Here is a 19,204-nt window from a genome sequence, read left to right as displayed (position 1 = left end):
CTAGCACTTAGCATCAAAATCATAGAGCAGAAAGGATCATTAATGATGAGTGTGTTATCACTTACTATTTGTATTTCTCTTGTTTTTCCAAGCCCCTTTCCCTGAAATCAGTAAAGTATCACAGCTGGTATATTCTCTTTGGATATGCATTGAAAATGGTACATACTAGCTTTATCACTAAATAATTAACTGGGCCACCAATATCCTCATACAGGTGTTGAATGAGTTAGCAAAGCTACTTGGAAAATCACTTCTGATTTTTTTGTGTGTGTTGGATGTCATTCATATTTATTTTTAGTGATGACACAGCACATTCAATTTCAAACTCTTACTTCCCATATTAAAACTAAATTTAAGAAATCACTATTATTTTTTTCTCGCTTTAATGATATGTGGAGGGAAGAATAACAGTGTACATTTCACCAGTTTGTTGGATTATGTTCCAGCTATAATCGTAAGGTTGGTCCTAAATTGCAGACAACAATGTACCGCTTAGCTAATCACTCTTGTTAGCTAACTTCTTTGTTGTAAATGGGCTGTCAGGGCTCATTTTTTAAATACTGCAGGTTTACTTATTAGATCGTGAGTAACAAAATGAAGGTCCTTAGTAGTAATTCCACTGAATTCTACTGAATACTCTATCAGGTATAAACTTGTCTATGTTTGGTTCTCCTCTCCTCTTTATCTTTATTTTTTTCACAAAGAAAATGAATGTGTTTAGATCCTGATAAAATCTCCCCAAATCTTTTAGGTGGAGAAGAACCAAAGTGATCCCACACACCATCATCAACCTCATACTAATTAAGTATTGTGAACAGTATGACCTTATACTTCAACATGGTTAGAGACAGAAAGTGCCAGCACTGGAGAAAACCTGCTCTGCAGTGACCTACTTTATCTAGTTTTACTAATAAGGTTTTTGACAGATGCATTTGCAGTTCTTGAACATTTTGATCCCAACTAATAAATTTGCAGCTGAAACTGTACTATTGAATACAATAACTCCACCACAGACCAGTCCTCCATTTGGTATATATTGGCATAGCTCACCTGTCTCATCATTCTTCAGAGCATTTTGCCTTTTTTAACATTTATGAAATGATATGATGCAAAGGAAATCTAAATGAAAAATCACAAAATATATTCTTGAATAAGACTTATTAGACCCTGGAAACACCATTTTGGGGGCTGCTTAAATCTGATCTGGACAATGCTAGAGATGATGCACAGTAGGGATGACTCCTGCGTGGTTACTGATATAACATTGGTTACAGTATTAATATGTATCTTTTCTATCTTTAACTGGACTAATTACCTTTGATTTAAATTTGCAAATGTCATTTCGAAACAGGAAGGGACACTGTAACCTGGTTACTTGGATACCCACTGAGGAAAGACTGTACAGTTTGCAATTTTGCCTCAGAAGGCTTGTCATGGGACACACAACTCCTTTAAAATAGCAGAGAGAGATTGTTGAATCCCCAGATCCAAACTGGTTCTTGGTTAGATTCCAAACCATAAAGAAACATTTTATTTTGGTTATGGATTTGATGCAGTGAAAATCTTGTGCAAAAAGTCATTTTGTCTCCAGGTACTCATGCAATACCTTTAAAGAACAGCTTATCTCGTAAGAGTTGGGTCATCTTAAGTGAAGTTTTATGAGGACAGTTTTATGAGGACATATTATATTTTGACCTGAACTCAAGCCTAAAACTTAACTTTAGCTTAATTTGTATTAAAAATTGAAGAACATTCTGTTAGCCCATTTCTGTTAAGACAAAGAATGTTCCCACTTAATACCTTTAGTAATTCTGTGAAATGTTAACATATATTTTTTATTTGGCCTGAAAGGATTGATTCTGTATATTTTGTACTCCTTTAAAATGATCCTTGTTTCAACCTGAGCTTCTTGATCAACCACTATAATTTCAGTAAATGAATTATTCCCTAGTTGTTGTTATTAATTGCCCTCCAGAAGCTGAACTGACAAATTTCGTCCTCATTAAATCCTTTTCACCTGATCAAAAGAATTTTGAGACTTAAAATCCAGGATAGATTCAAAATGTAACACATTGCAATTGAAAAAACAACTTTAAAAGCTTTATGAAGCATCTCCATATGAAACAAATATCTTTTGAGAATAGTTGAAACCATAAAAGCTTAACAAAACATCCATCCATCAAGTTGTTAGTTTTTAGAAGTTTTAAGTTTCATCATTTAACGAAGTTGTCAAGGCCAGTCAAGGTTTGCAAAATTACTAGTCTAAAACCTGTCACTTTAACATTCATTTAGAATGCTCCTGTTTCTCTACTAATGTAATATGATTGATGTAATATTTAGAAGGTGAGAAAATAAAGTTAGAAATTTTAAATAAGAGTGTAGAGTAATCATGGTATTTCTAGAACTCTTGTATCTGGCCAACTAAATAACCTGTCAGCAACAGAGAATTTGTCACGTTGACAAAAAAAGGTAACATATTCACTTACATACACCTGCAAATATACAGTGACATTTCCTGTCAAGAAGTGATTCTCTGAAGTTATCAAAACTTTCCATCTCAACATATCTTTTAAAAAGCCAACTCGGTGTTTCTAATGGAACACATGATTTCATGATGCCATGATTATGCCCCCAGGACAGATTTCATGTTTAGTGAGAATCACGTGGTAGTAGAAATTGTGTGGTTCTGCTGCACAAGAGGAGAATTCTGAGTTTCCAGAAATTGCATAGAGATGTGGCATCTCTGGTGATAACTAAGCCAGTTCCATGGGTAAATCAGAAGCCAATGCTGAGGAGAGAGTAAGACTGGAGCCAGAAAAGTCTGGCAATACCTGACACACTGATGCTCAGCTCTATGCCAGGAATGTGTTGAGGCCATGGCATATTATTTAGTTTTTCCAGACATTCTTGCACCTGTTTAGAGACAAGCCCTGAAGAGAAACTCCAAGGCACCTGGCTGCCCTCTAAGGACTTTAGGTCCTTGGTTTGAGTCTTAAATGTCTGTCATCACCACCGTGTACCCTTGTGTGTGGCAACCTGATCGAGTTTAATGGAATTACTCTCAGATTAAGTAAAATAAAAAGAACAAGAGTTTTCTCTGGAAGGATTTACTTTATATATTAAGACTGTTTTCATTAAATTTAGTTTTAACAGAATTCTGTTAATTATAATATGCTGTCTATATAACGTCTTCTGCAAATTTGATTCAGATTCTATTTAAAAAAAAAGTACAATGAATTAATTGGCAAATTAAGAGGGAAAATACTTGCCAGTTTCTCCTATACTGAAAAGATAAAAGAATATAAAATAATGCTTATCACAGATTCTTTAAATTAATTTAAGGGGCAATTTTTAAATATAAATGTTTGTTGTGTGTGTTTATTATTTACTGTAGCCACAAAAAAAGTAACTGAAATATTATAATTCACATTTTGATTTAAAATATAGAGATGAATGCATTACTTACTGTGAAAGTTCATTGAAGATTTTCATAGAAGCAAATTAAAAAAATCAAAACAAACAAAAAAACCCTTACGGAAACCATTAGGGACATATCCCACCATGGTACCTTTAATCTGAATCTTGACTTTGATTACCCAAAATGGGCCTGATTTTTTTAGCACTGAGCATTTGTCTACTGAAAATAAGGCCCTTGTAAGATTTTTCAAGCTGGACATCTGAAGTCATTAGTCATTTTTGCAAATGCATGTCACGGAACTTAAAGAACAGAAAGAAATCAAAAAGAACCACTGAGATTAGACTAACTCATCAAAGAAAATTGTCAACGTTCAATAAGGGTAATGTGGAATAAGACACTGTTTTCAACTGGAAGTTCAAAGCTGATTTACATTTGCTAGTGCTGCCGAATTCAAAATATGTATTTTTTTTTTGGTGATGGCAAAACCATTCCCATTTACAACACTGTTCTTATTCTGAATTCTCTTGCCTATACATGTCCATTATTTGTTGAAATCTGTTTGCTTTGTTACAGTACATGGAGTTTGGGAGGAATGGTCACCTTGGAGTTTGTGTTCATTCACATGTGGTCGAGGCCAAAGAACTAGAACAAGGTCATGTATACCTCCCCAGTATGGGGGAAGATCCTGTGATGGACCTGAAACACAGCATAAACCTTGCAATATTGCTCTCTGCCCTGGTGAGCCTATATAGTAACTCTTTTGCTTTATAGTTGTACATTTGGTACAGTTTAACATTTCCTTTATTATCTTTTCCAAACTAAAAACATTGGAATTAAAGCCTAAATATGTGGAATATTAGTATTGTTTACTATTACTGCAGTACCAAGAAAATGTAAACAGAATTAGAAATCTATTTTTGAGCTGCAGCACAACCAGGAGGATGCAGGAGAAACCCAAGAAAAAAATATGAGTAATAGACCTGGGGCAAAGGGAAGGGAAATATTCAAAATGTATACAGTTCACATCTTCTCATGTCTATTTTTACTATTGTGCACCTTACTGGGGACCCAGTTAATTCATAATTATTAATTTATTTGCAAACCGCTCATATAATGTCTTTGTAAATATTTTGAAACTGTATAATTTGAGATAGATTCAAATTGGTTTCTTAGATTTTTACATTTCCTGAGTGTTAGGATTCCTTGCACAGGAGAGCAATTAAGTGTGACTGGATAGGCTCTAGAGTTGCTTATACAGTCAATGAAGAGACTTCAGAGGCACTAAGGAATGATTCATGCAGAGGTGCTTTGATTTTATACACAGAACAGCACCTTCAAAAGGTGAATCATAAAGCCCTGAGGCCCCAAAAGGAAATGCTAAGCAAAGGGACATGTCTGGATTTCCAGTCCTCTCAGGAGCTGAGATGCCTAACTCATGCCATTAGGGCTTCTCCATTCATTTTTTATTCACAATACATAGTCTCACTTCTGAGGATAGCCTCATAAGGATTTCTGAAGATAGGCTACTACCACATCCATCTTGTTCCTAGTCAGCTGGCCAGAGCACTCACCCAGGAAGTGGGACACCTAGGTTTTAGGCATGTGTCACCCTGAGGGTATTTCAACCTGTATCTCCTGCATAGTAGGAAAATAACCTAATTAACAAGCTATAGTATAGTTCAGGTGAGACCACTTTCCTGTTGAACCTTGGTCTCCTGCTTCCTGGGCAGGTACTCTAAATGAGTAGCCAAGAATAAAAGACAGTTGTGGTCAGAATGAAAACAATCCAGAGGGAACCTATCTCTGTAACCTACAACCAGAACCTGAATTGCACTTACACATAGTTCGGGATTTGGCATAGTTACAGACACCCAGTTCTTCCCAAGTGAGCATGCACTCTAGTTGCATAGCTTCCTGGTGGGAATAGACTCTCACAGACATGCATATAATGTACATACCTGAAAGGCAGTCACCATGGATGGAGATGGGCTTTTCTCTATGGCTATAGGGAACAGGACTAGGTGCAATGGCCTCAAGCTGCAGCAAGGGAAATTTAGGGTGGAGATTAGGAAGAACTTGTTGACTATGAGGGTGGTCTGGCATAGCATTCCCAGGCTACCTAGGGAAACCGTGGAATCTCCATCCTTGTGAGTTTTCAGGAGCAGGTCAGATGGACACTTGGCTTAGTTTGTTTAGTCAAGGATGGTCCTGCCTTCAGTAGGGGGCTGAGCTAGATGACTTTTTGAGGTCCATTCCAGCCCTACTTTCCTATGAACCTATAAACTAGCCTTTTCTATGGCCTGGTAGCTAGGGTACTGCCCTGGTAAATGGAGGATTTGGATTTGAACCCCCTAGGGCTAAGCTGGGCCTAGAATCTGGGTTTTCTGCTTCCTGGGTGAGTTATTTAACTATGCTTTTGGGCAAAAGATGGGCATCATCACCACTGTCTAGCTGAATTCAGTGTATTTTTAATGGGAATTAGATGGGGTTTGTTTCTGCCTACAGATGTGGACCTCTGACTCAGAAGTAGCTTGGGTGCCTTTCAGAAAATATTTGAATTGCAGAAAAGCTTATACAGGAGTTTTCATGTCACAGGGGTGTAGGTTGTAGGCAGGTTGGTCTAAGGACATAGGCAGACAAGGTTCTTTGTGTAAATTTGATATCTTTTATTAGATCAAATAATAGTTGGGAAAAAATTTCTTAGCAAGCTTTTGGGTTTAAAAACCCTTTGTCAGGCTGAGGAAGCATCTGCAGTTAGTGTGTGCTCTTCCTGGATGAAATGAATAGTAAAGAAGCCAGAGGCTTGTATGCATGCAAGAAAGCCAATGAAGATGTAAATTGAGGAGTCAGTGGGTGAGAGAGAGGCTGGGGGAGGGGAAGGGGGTGGAAAGGGAGTAAATGTAGCAGGTAAATAGTGGAGAGGTTCCTGGGGAGTCAGATGCAGGCAGGTTATAATGTGTCATAAATCCAATGCCTATATTTGATTGTGTGCTTCTGCTGCACAAGAGGAGAATTCTTAGTCCATGATTTGTTGTATCCAGGAGGTTGATGAAGTGAAGTTCATAGGCTCGTCTCTGGGAAGTGTTTTGTAAATCCACCTCCTTGATTGCCACCTCACAAATCTTAAAATGGCTTTCACTCAACAAGGACACTCCTCCACAGAGACAGATCACACGTTTGAAAGAGCAGCCTGTATACCGTGTGAAGAGTTGCTGGAGTACAGAAGGAAAACAAACCCCCATGAATCGCACACTGCTGGTTATGACATATCACCCCTCCCTCAAACCTATACATAAAATCCTCAAACAATTGCAACCTATACTAGAAGGAGACCCCATTCTTAAAGAGATCTTCCCAGAACCATCCATCCTAGCCTTCAAACAAGCACCGAACCTCACTGTCCTCATCACCAGAATCAAACTTCCTACAGCCCAAAACACATCAAATGGATCCAGACCATGTCATGACAAGACATGCAAAACCTGCCAACGTATCTCCACCACCCCCACAATTGCTACACCCCACAACAGAAACATCAGCATTCCTGGATCTTACAGCTTCACCTCCAGAAATGTAATATTTCTCATTCATGCACATGATGGAAAATACATAGGAGAGGCCAAACAACAACTGCACACCAGAATGAACACACACTGGAAATCTATTCAAGACAAGAATACTCAGTTACTGGTGAGGGCACATTTCTTACAAGAAAACCACTCTCTCTCCAATCTCTCAGTTCTAATCCTCAAAGAAAATTTACAAAACACTTTTCACAGATGAGCCTGTGAACTTTACTTCACTCTGATGAAGAGTATTTAAACCCAAAAGCTTGCTAAGAACATTTTTTTCTAACTACAGTATTTATTGGCTTAATAAAAGGTATCAGATTTACCCAAAGAACCTTGTCTGCCTAGACAGGAGTTTGACATTCCACCTGAATTGCTCCTGATCATGCTCAGAGACTGGTAGTCTTAACACCTAGGAACTTTGTAGTCCAAAATGGAGACACCTAATGGTGGGACTTAGGCACCTAAAGAATCAATATAAATCTAGCCCTAAATTATAATTAGCTTGTTCAGACTGGGTGTAATTTATAGATATGCGAGTGCTTTTTTTTTTCTTTTAGAAGTACACTCACTTGCTCTTCCTCTCTAGTTTTTCTAAATATGTTTAATGCAGTAGAGACTTCGGCCAGAATTACTAAAGGGAACAGGGTCACTGATGTATGTATGTAATTCTGGTCAGGAGCTTTACCTGACACAGAGCATGGTTGTTCCCTAATCCTGACCCTCTGACAAAATCTGCATAAATAGAGTGAGACAAATAGTAATATCCCATATGTCCACAAACAGAAATTTCACATCCAAAGGCAGTGATCTTAGCATTAATTCCCAGACCAACAGAAAACGAACAACTTCTTACCAACTTCTTACCAATGCATCAGCCTGCCATTGGTTTTCTAGCTACCATTCTCCAGAAAGGAACAGGCATTCACTGATCTGTGTTAAGGTCTGACCTTATTACAAATCTACACAAATACCCCACATTAGACAAGTAAATAAAGTCCTTTATTTACTTTTGTCCACTTACTGGTAAATTGTTATGGAGAAGTCTTATTCATCATTTGGGTTAGGGACAGAATTTACACACAAACCAGTGCAAGTGATTGGAAACTGGTTCAGATATATAACACAACAGAAGTTCAGCGTGCATAAACTGCTTTCAAAATGGCCAAAACTAGTTTAAGATAAACCTGGATGGATCAGACTTAACAGATTTAGGTTAAATTGGTTTATTGAACTTGTATCCCAGATCTCCTCTAGATTCAAGTTAACTCACAGTCTCCCAGCATCCCAGGATGCTTTGCCCCTGTCCTGCAATTCCCCCTTCCACCCCCCCCCCCCAAACAGGGTGGGCAGGCTAACTTTGGGCCAAGCTATCTGCTCCAGCCAAGCAGGGAGGTATGCACTAGTACCCCCAGGATCCTGGCCTAAGCCACTGCAGGCATGTGTCAGCATATCCAGAATCAGAAGTGAATATTTGTTCACTTGCTTATCAGGCCAGTCTGTGCAGCATAAATTAACCTGCAAAGATTAAATCAATTCAGCTTCGGTCTTTTTAACTGTCAGTACTTAGCCTTGGAGTTATGGACCTTTGCTCTTCTGGCTGCTGTATTGCAGTGTGAGAGGAAAAAAGATACCATTAATAAGCTCTGTACACACAACCTGTGTTATAGCTTTGAATCATTTGTTTAATACTGTGGAGAGACTATGTTTAATACTATATGAGAGATATGCAGAACAGTCTGTGGCTATTGGCAGGTATTCTTTTCTGAGCCAGTGTCAATTGAAAGGCTGTGAATTCTTACCAATGTACAAAAAAAGTCTTTATTAATTCCCATAAAGATTTCAGTAAGTTGCAGCTGTTTACAGAGAATGTTTCTGTATCTAAGTACTGTAGACTGTGGTGAAGAAATAAACCCAATTTGGACTTTGTAGATATAACCCCATAGCCTTAAAAGTAGGCACTTGTGATTACATGCTGTATGTTACAGTTAAGCTGAATATGAGCCTGGATATGAGTTCTCTTATTGCAACCCCTCCCCGCCCCCCACCAAAATAATAGCATACTGTAATCTATTTCATAGATTTCATAGACATTAGGGCTGGAAGGGACGTCGGAAGATCATCGAGTCCAGCCCCCTGCCCAAAGGGCAGGAAGTCAGCTGGGGTCATAGAATCCCAACAAGATAAGCATCCAGTTTGCTCTTGAAGGTGTTCAATGTAGGCACTTGAACCACCTCCGGTGGCAGGCTGTTCCAGACCTTGGGGGCTCGGACAGTAAAGAAATTCTTCCTTATGTCCAGCCTGAAACGGTCTTGTAGTAGTTTACGACCATTCGACCTAGTCGTCATCCCTTGGGGCGCTCTGGTGAACAAACATTCCCCCAGATCCTGGTGGTTACCCCTGATAAACTTGTAGGTGGCCATCAGATCACCCCTGAGCCTGCGCTTTTCCAGGCTAAAGAGCCCCAGGGCTCTCAGCCTGTCATCGTAGGGTATGCTTCCCTGACCTCTGATCATGCGTGTGGCTCTTCTCTGGACTCTCTCAAGCTTCTACAAGCTATTAATAGAAGCATCACTTGCAAGACAATTAAAGTGACCCTTTCACTCTGTTTAACATTTCTGATGTTTTTCCTGGATTACTGTGTCCAATTTAAGGCACTCACTTCAAGAAAAATGTGGACAAAATAGAAAATTCACTGGAAAGCAAAAATAAATAAATATTAGAAGTCTAGAAAACATGACTCAGGAGAGAATACTGATCCTGCCTGGAGCACGGGGTTGGACCAGATGACCTCCTGAAGTGCCATCTAGCTCTCCTTTCCTATGATTCTGTAAGCTCAGCAGCAACCATAATATGCTTGAACAGTATTTTAATACTAAATTACAAGTCCAGCCCCATGTTCTACAGTGGAGATGTTCATGTCTGGTTCCCTTCAGTATATCAGATATGGAATATCAATGACTGTTTGTTTGCCTTAGGTTAATAAGGTCAAGTGAGGACATTGCATGAGCAACTAAAGAGAAATAATGTAATTCATCATTTCAAAAGGACTATAAGATAAGACTGTTGGATAAAGTGGTTGTCTGACTTGCCTGGTACTATTTCAACTACCATTGATTTTTAAAGGGGCAGAGTTGATTCCTAAACCTTCAATTCACAATGTCTGTTTGACTCACCCTACCCTCCACAACAGTGCATAATACTGGGTAAAACTGGGGGGAAGCAAAAGCAAGAATTGAAATATAGTTTCCATAATATTTTCTTCTTTGCATAAAGTTTCATGATAAATGAACAAAGCCTGTTTCCATGCCTGAAGAGACTTCAGTTTTCTGTTGAACAGGTAATCAATATACTATGCTCCATGGCCTGAAGTGGTCTTCTACATATAGAAGTGATGCATAACCCTTGCATTAAAAAGAACACTTAAAATAACGCTTTAAAAAAAAACCCTGTGACTCATCACTAACTGCAACTCATTGATCTCTGAAATATTTCATTTATTTTAAATGTAAAGTACCAAGGAAAACTGTGGTGTCTCAGATGTCCTTGTAAAATGACTGACTGATTAATATTTCATCTTGGATGTTTCACTGAGATGTTGCAGACACACAACTTTTTTAACAAATTCGTTAAAAGTTAAATCACTAAGTTAAGAATTCTGTTTCATCTATAACTATTGATACCATAAAGTCCTAAAATGCAGAGAGGAAAGAGAAGCCTCCTAAGAGCTCTTTTAGTTCCAGAATTTTTCTGTCTCAAACAGAAATACAGAATCCTGAGGTCAAGAGTCATCTGGTCAAATTATTGATTTTTCTATCACTTTGCTTGTTTGTTTGTTTGTTTTTTAATTGCAAATATATTTGTAAGATCAGATTTTTAAAGAATGAAAATAAGTAAATACCAAGCTATTACCAGCTGAATTTGTAAATTCATACTGGGTAATTGTATGCACAAAAATAATTATTGTAACTATAATGGCAGAATTTTTCAAAACAAATGAATGCATTTTAGAAGACTCACCTGCTTTATAAATATCTCCTCCTGGTATTTTTCTATATATATTTACTAATATGAGATTTTGAAGGATATATATTTTTAAGATATCTGGTGTAATTGACAAGCTCTTTCCTGCAGCAAACTGGCATTCAAACTAATGCAACCCATACTCAGAAAAATGTTTATACAAAGTAAATGTGCAGTTTCATTTAGAATGTTGTGTGCAGCACTGCTGGTCCCATTTAAATAGTTTTAAAATGGTGCTTGATAAATTCATGAACAAGACTGTATGATACAACTGCCTATAAAAATGGGGGAGAGGTTGGGGCGGGGGGCTGGATTCGAAATCCCTGGAGGGATAGGTCCAGCCCCATGTTTTGTGTTCCATCTCAAATGGATGTTATGAAATGGATATTGTGGAATGTACACACATTCAGATTCATGGATTCATAGATGCTAGGGTCAGAAGGGACCTCAACAGATCATCGAGTCCGACCCCCTATCCTGACAGGAAAGAGTTCTGGGGTCAGATGACCCCAGCCAGATGCCCATCCAGCCTTCTCTTAAAGACCCCCAAGGTAGAGGAGAGCACCACCTCCCTTGGAAGCCCATTCCAAATTCTGGCCACCCTTAGTGTGAAGAAGTTCTTCCTGATGCCCAGCCTAAGTCTGCTCTCTGTCAGTTTGTGACCATTGTTCCTTGTTACCCCATTGGCCCTTTTTCAGTCCTCTGGGACCTGGCCCAAGCACCATGACAACTGTGTCAGTGGTTCTGCTATGACATTCCTTCAGCACCCTCAGATGCAGCTCATCCAAGCCTGCTGACTTAAACACATCCAGTCCATCCAAGTGACTCTGCACCAAGTCAGAGTGGCTGGCTGGTGTCCCTCTGATGCCCATCTGAAAGAATTCTCCCAGGTTTGTTCTACTGGTATAGAAACTTATCCACAGCTGCATTTAAAGACATTTGAATGCTGAGGTCCTGAAGAGTAGAGAGCTTGCAGTGATGACAGCTGGGGGAAGGGCAGGAGGAGGGGGGGGGTGTTCACATCTCAGCATGCTGTCGAGGTTCCCTTAGTCTGCCTGGTGACAGCAGTGCATAAGGCAGTCCTGATTGGCTTCAAAGACTGTTCATGGTCAGCCTGTATTTTCCTGGAGCACATTGTGAGAGTATTATGAAGGGGGAGTATTCTCAGAGAAGCCACAGCACATGCAGACATTAATTCTCCCAGGAGAATCTCTCCTGGCAGTGATTTAACCTTAGTTTTTGCCAGGTTATTTTTCTCTTGTAGTGGCCATTTTTACTCTGGGAGAAAAAGCCTGAATATCTGTACATTCATGGTTTCTCCTGGGACAGCAGCAACTCTCTTAGTAGAAAATGTCTGTCTGAGTCCAGGGTTAACAAAGCAATGACAGGATTGACCAAGGGCATGGAAAAATCTTTCATAGAGAGAGATTAAAATGACTGAAATTGTTTACCTTGAAAGGTACACAGAAATGTATTATAAATTGTAAAGAATAGATCAGGAACTCCTGTTCTCCCTGTCTCATAACACAAGAACAAAGGGACATTTAATGGAATGCAAAGGTGTAAAATTCTAAAGTAATGAAAGAAAATATTGTTTACACAATATGTTATTCAAACTGTGGAACTTACTGCCACAAGAAGTCATTGACCCAGAAACATCACAGGATTAAAAAATACACTGGATATTTATATGGATACCAATTATCGCCAGAATTATAATTTATTATAAGAACAATTTGGAAAGAGATATGAAACCTTATTCCTCATGGAATAACCCAGTCCCTAAGTATTAAAGATCAGCATGAAACCTAATAGGGTAGGGTAATTGTTCCATGTCTACCTTCTGCAAGGTTCTTCAGCATCATTTGAATCATCCCTTACTGATCATTTCTTACTTGTGCCCATCCTCAAAGAACCTTCTGTCTGGCATAGTATGACCATTCCTAAGCTTCTCTGAAATAGGACTATTCATGCCAAGGATCATCTGCATGCATTTGACAATAGGATCAGGGCTTATATGTTACAGAACCTGAGCTCTATTCTACACAGAAATATGGCCAAGGAATTCATAACAGAAAGGAGCAGAAAGTCTTATCAAATATCCTGACTGGTAGTTAACAGAAATGAAATGTATTTTTTGTGATACTAGGATAAATTGTAAGGGAGGGAGAGAGGGGGAGGTCTCATTTATTTTTGGAGAAAAAAAGATATCAGACATTAAAGTGATTTCATAGAATCATAGAAAAATGGGCTGAGAGGCACCTCAGGAGGTTTTTTAGTCCAACCCCCTATTCAGGGCAGGATCGTTCTTATTTAAACAATTCCAGCCACGTGCTTTTTTTAACCTTCTTTCAAAAACATCCAAGGATGGAGATTCTACAGCCTCTCTAGGCAGTCTATTGAAGTACTTAACCACCAGTATAGAAAGTTCTTCCCAATATTCAACTTAAGTCTCCCTTATTGCAATTTATTATTTTTTGTCCTGTCCCTTTAGCCAAAAAAATAGCCTGTTACCATTTTTTCTATAACTATCTTCAGTTATTTGAAGACTGTTATCAAATCCCATCTTCTCTTTTCCAGACCAAATAATTCCAGTTCTTCCTACATTTTCTCTGAAATCCTGTTTCTTATACCTTTAATCCTTCTTGTTGCTCTCTGCTGAACTTCTTCTAATTTTTCCCATCTTCTGAAGTGCAGTACCTAAAATTGGACACAGTACTCCGACTGAGGCCTTACCGGTCCTGAATAGGGCATACTTCTCAATTTCTGTATTTGCTCATGTGAAGTTTTATAATTATCAACAGTGCAGTAAAGGCCTCTAAACAAAAAGGGAACAGTGACATATAAGCCATTATCGCATGATATTTAACATTTTTCCTGCAGGTTCTATCTTAGTTTTCAAGGGGAGATAACATAAGTTAATATACAATGAAGTATACTGGCAGTATATAGACACTATGGTAATTTTGGTTTTTTTGTTGTTTTATGTTTGCTGTGATAGTTGATGGTCAGTGGCAGGAATGGAGTTCATGGAGTCAGTGCTCAGTGACGTGCTCCAATGGCACTCAGCAGAGAAGTCGACAATGTACAGCAGCTGCTCATGGGGGTTCTGAATGCAGAGGCCCCTGGGCTGAAAGCAGGGAGTGCCATAACCCAGAATGTACTGGTAAGTAGGATCCCCTAGTAGGAGATGATCCAGAGAAAAATTCCAGGTAGTGTAACATTCATTTCTTGTTAAAAAGACATCTTGGGACCTATTCTGGCCTTAGCCAGTGAGCCTATATTGAGTTTTACAGCCTAGTCACTATGCATATGGGCCCAGAGGTCCTTCTGCAGCAACCCAGCTGCAGCATAGGAGTTTGTAGAAGATAGCTGTTGAAGACAATAGGACTATTTGCACAAATAAAGACTGTGTACCAAATAAAGACTGTGTACAAATAAAGACTCTGTACCAAAAGGTTGGACTTCCTGAATTAAGCATTACAGTATAAGCATTTATTTTAAAGCTATAAATCTTAGAATAAAAGTTTGAGAGCTAGAAATGGAACAATGGATCTCAAGAATCTACAAGAAATTATACATGAAAGAAATGATTTTTTAAATAAATTATTCTTATGCTTACTTGTAGGCCTTCAAGCCCTTTAATTGATAGAGAATATATAATCAAGCCTCTAAATAGGATTTTTTGATTTAGGATTTTTAATATATTTTTATAGTGCATATATACTTATAAAATGACATTTAATAAGTGCCTTTGGAAAGAAAAAAAACAAAAGTGACAATATTTATGTTCAGGCTTTATAGGAGCAGCTTGTATGAGAACAAGTATTTGATGCTTCTTTTTTACTACTTGAGATACACTTAGGCCAAATTTTGCAGACAAATACTGAAAAACCTTAGTTGGGCACAGTATGTCACCATTCTAACTATGGCATTCCTCCAAACAGCTAACGGTCAGTGGAACCAATGGGGACACTGGAGTGGATGTTCCAAATCATGTGATGGTGGCTGGGAAAGGCGAATAAGGATTTGTCAAGGTGCTGCTGTGACCGGACAACAATGTGAAGGGACTGGTGAGGAGGTTAGAAGATGCAGTGAACAGAGGTGTCCTGGTGAGAAGCAAATATCATTATTAATATTTTATACAATCAAGTATGTTTTCTAGCTGACACAGATGACCTTAAGCTATCATACTTAGAAGAGGTAGGATCACATATGAATTGTGTTCATAAATACGATCTTACAGAGATATAACAGGGAAGCTCAGTGCTCTGGGGAGCATCAGCATGTATGATGCAGAATTAGCTGCATGTGGCAGCAATGGAGCTGCTTGTGGTAGCAATGGAGCTGCTATTTTTGTGCCTTCTCCCTAGGTGGGTTCCCAAGACTGCTTCCCGTTGTCCCCCACCCCCCACTTAGTTACACCACACTGTCTTGCCTTTAGATACTGACAAGTAACTTCTGCTTCCATCAGTATGATTTGTGTTCATGGACTTGGGCGTCACCTAGCACAATATATGCGTGAAAGATGAACCATTTTAAAAGGAATATCTAAATGGAAAAAGCAAACAAGCAAACAAACCCCAAAATGTTCTCTCTGTCTGTCACTGTCACTGTCTCTCAAAAAATTACCTAGGTCCATCGGCTTATTTTTGCACTATTGGGACAATAGGGGTAGGTGTTAGAAAATCATTCCTGTATGCATAAGTTCTGAAAATATAAGGCCTGTTTTTGTAATTCATGGATTCAGTCTCCTCCTTTTTCTCCCTACAAGAGACCTCTATGTAATACATTTGGGGAAAATGCCAAATAGAGTGAAGATAAGGGGGAAAGAAAGAACAGTACTGCAATGTACAGCATGAATGAATGCTGTATGTGACCATCATTTTATAAAAGAAAGCTGAAGTCAAACGGGCATATTTTTTTCCTTTATATATATGTGTGTGTGTGTGTGTGTGTGTATATATATATATATATATATTTAAATAGTTGTTAATGTGGTCTAAGAACAGTACTGCAATGTACAGCATGAATGAATGCTGTATGTGACCATCATTTTATAAAAGAAAGCTGAAGTCAAACGGGCATATTTTTTTCCTTTATATATATGTGTGTGTGTGTGTGTGTGTGTATATATATATATATATATATATTTAAATAGTTGTTAATGTGGTCTTTTTAGTGATTTAAAATGTTTGCCTAAACTGAGTAAGAACAAAGTTGAAGCACTCCTAAAACACTAAGAAAAATAGTAGATGTATACAACTCTGCCTTTCTGTATAGAGGCATTATTTTGAGGTAGAACAATGCATTATTAAAGAAACTGATAATTAAATAGAGTCGAGGTGGTCTAGTGATTTTATGTTGTAGTCCTTGGAAGTCATGTGTTTTCAATTTTGAATAGAGTAATGATTCAATAAATCCAACAGTCTATTTAAAACCTGAACAATTCCACTTCACCTATCAGTGGTAATATTCTAAGCTCAGGAAAACAGGATTTTAATGGAAAGGATTCTTCAGATCAGGAATAGGGGAACTGAATGGATGCGAATCCTATGTTATCAAGCCCAGCAAAATCATATCTCCTGACATCTATACCAAAACAGAACTCAAAATATTACCATATTAAAATAAAATAATATTAAAATAAGACTCTGAGATAGAACAGGGAATCACAATTATGTTCAAAGAGTAATTATTTGTAATAATACCTCATTAAAGTAATTACACAAAACTTCATTAATGTAATTAAATAAAACATGATTAAAATAGTGTATTATTTTAATATAATGCACATCCTTTTAAAGCAGTTCAAAATATCTATTTATACTGAGATCCTAAAAAAATGATAATTTGCTCTGAAAACATGATTTTTCCTGTACAGATGCTGCACAGTACACTTGGATAGGATTAGTACAAATCTGGATAATCAGATACTCAGCCAAATGAGTCCCAACCCTAAAAAAGTCCTTAAATTATTTGCATTTCTGAATTTAAAAGTAAAACTGTAGTGCTGCAATCCAATTTTCAAAGGTTGCCACCTGCTGTTAATAAAATATTTTACAAATGTATTTACAAGTCAAATGCATGCGTAGCATTATGTACCATTCCCTAGATTTGCTTACAACTTCATTGAGTTCATATCAGACTCAGGTTGCTACCGGAAACAATAACCTAAACCCAATCTTGTAACACTGTAATTATCATGCAGAAGATTATACACGCAGTTATAGATATTTGATTATTTTATTTAACTACTTCCAGATTCAGTTAATGCTCATTTCCAAGTACATCTCAGATCTAAGCAAGAATAGTAATTTACTACTAAGTGTGTGTGTGTGTGTGTGTGTGTAAAAACAGCATTTTATGAAAACAAAACAACATTGAATAGTACGGAAATCGCTAAGGATTATTATCCTAATTTAGCACTTTTTCTAATTTATGTTTTTATATTTTTATGGCCCAAAACAAATTTGTATAGAAAAAAAACCCACTAAAAAAGGGTTGTCATTAGTTAATTTCTCTCAGGTGATACATCTGGCAGACACAGATTCTTTTCTTGCTGAAATTAGTTTTCTGTAAATGTAATGGGCCAATCTCCAGCTGCTATAAATAAACCAGGCTATATTTTCATGAAACTGAAGAGGCAGTGGAAAGGGCGCACCGGCATATTAGGGCTGCTCAGTGCTGCAAAGCAATGGAGGGCAAAGCTGCAGCTGGACCCAGGTCCTTGTGAGCAAATGGGGCAGGGAGAGCTCTGTTTTTTTATAATAAGAGAAACAAAATCAAACGCCAAAATATATAGGTATTTAGAATTTATTTTATTATAATGATCGAGGCATTAGTAGGCTATCAGATTGTTTTAAAATTATAAATATACCAATACATTATTGTGTTCAGCTGATGCCTATACATATAGTGGCATTTCATTTTAATCGCAGGTGAGTAGAATTTCAATTTTTTAAAGCCATTACAGAGATTTTTCTGATTTTTCATCTACGAACAATGTTTTTTTAAAAACTGAAGAAGTCCATTTTTGAATGTTCTTTATAAATAAAGCCTCCATAAAATTTATTTAAAAAAATGCAATGTACTTTTCTTCTTGTACTTCAAAAATATCTTTTGCTCTGTGTTAATATTTTAGTGGCTAGAAGTCTCTGTTAAATTTTTTCTTTTTTCCTTGTATTTATGCTTCACTCAATTTTTACTCAAAACAAATGCATCAAATTTCCAACATGTACTTCTTGTCAATGGCAAAAAACATAATATAGGAATTGCTTTGATTTAATTAATGGAAGGGATGGTAAATCATCTTCTTAATTAGCCTAAAGATGACATTATAAGTACTTCTGAAGAATAACTAAAGATTTCCCACCAAAGATAAGGTTCTGCAGTGGAGATATTAATCTTTCAGGGTTGAATATGAGAATAGGTATAAAGATTGAAAATATTATCAACAAATAAGTAATTCTATCGAAATGCAAAGAATTTTTAGAGGCCTAAGAAATTGTCTCCAGCTACAACACTGTTTTACAGGATTTGCAAAACTATTATTATTTTTTTTGCTTGAGAGATAGCATGCTCTACTAGGTAAAGAATAAAATACAGCTATAATAAACAAATGATTAACCAATCTTTATCACTACCAGTGCAACTGGGAAGATAAAATGACTAAAGTTTTTAATAGACCATCATATATTCCCATTACTTGGGTTCATTCCTAGCATCCTATGAAGTAGTTTGTTTTCTATGAAATCTCATGTCTCTCCGAGCCAGTTAATCTCTATGAGGGCCTATACATGATTAATCAAGTCTGCTGGAGTGTGACAATTACAATGCTCCAGCAGCCTCCGGTGTCTTGTGTATCAAGCATCTTCACACTTCAAAATGGTGGCAGAAGTGTTTTATCTAAAGCTCGAGTGAGCTTTAGATAAAGCACCTCCGCCACCATTTTGAAGTACAGGTTCACTGATACATGCAATGCTCCAGGTGCTTTAATTAGAGTAGCTTTTGGAGCCACTCTAATTAAAGCCCACTCCCCCCACTCCTGGAGCATGCATACAAATGGCCTAAGGTACCACCTTTCCTACCTTATGTTTAACTTTTAATGATTTAAAAAAGGTTTTCAACCAGGAAGAATTTGGAAGTGCAAGTTCTACAACATACTGAGTCTCCTACACTCCTACTGAAGTCA

General features: G+C 37.5%; 1 protein-coding gene across 1 annotated transcript in view; it reads left to right on the top strand.

The window, feature by feature from the left end:
• The window catches only part of ADGRB3 (adhesion G protein-coupled receptor B3), a 738,716-nt gene that overhangs the window by 280,323 nt on the left and 439,189 nt on the right, over positions 1-19,204 (top strand). The window contains exons 5-7 of the mRNA XM_006016642.3: positions 3,992-4,156; positions 14,012-14,176; positions 14,958-15,122. Of these exons, the coding sequence (XP_006016704.1) occupies positions 3,992-4,156; positions 14,012-14,176; positions 14,958-15,122 (495 nt within the window). The remainder of the gene's footprint in view (positions 1-3,991; positions 4,157-14,011; positions 14,177-14,957; positions 15,123-19,204) is intronic.

The sequence above is a fragment of the Alligator sinensis genome, unplaced genomic scaffold, assembly GCF_000455745.1.
Source record: "Alligator sinensis unplaced genomic scaffold, ASM45574v1 scaffold499_1, whole genome shotgun sequence".
In the NCBI taxonomy this organism is placed as follows: Eukaryota; Metazoa; Chordata; order Crocodylia; family Alligatoridae; genus Alligator; species Alligator sinensis.
The sequence above is the reverse complement of the archived record's forward strand: the minus strand, read 5'-3'. Positions and strand labels throughout refer to the sequence as shown.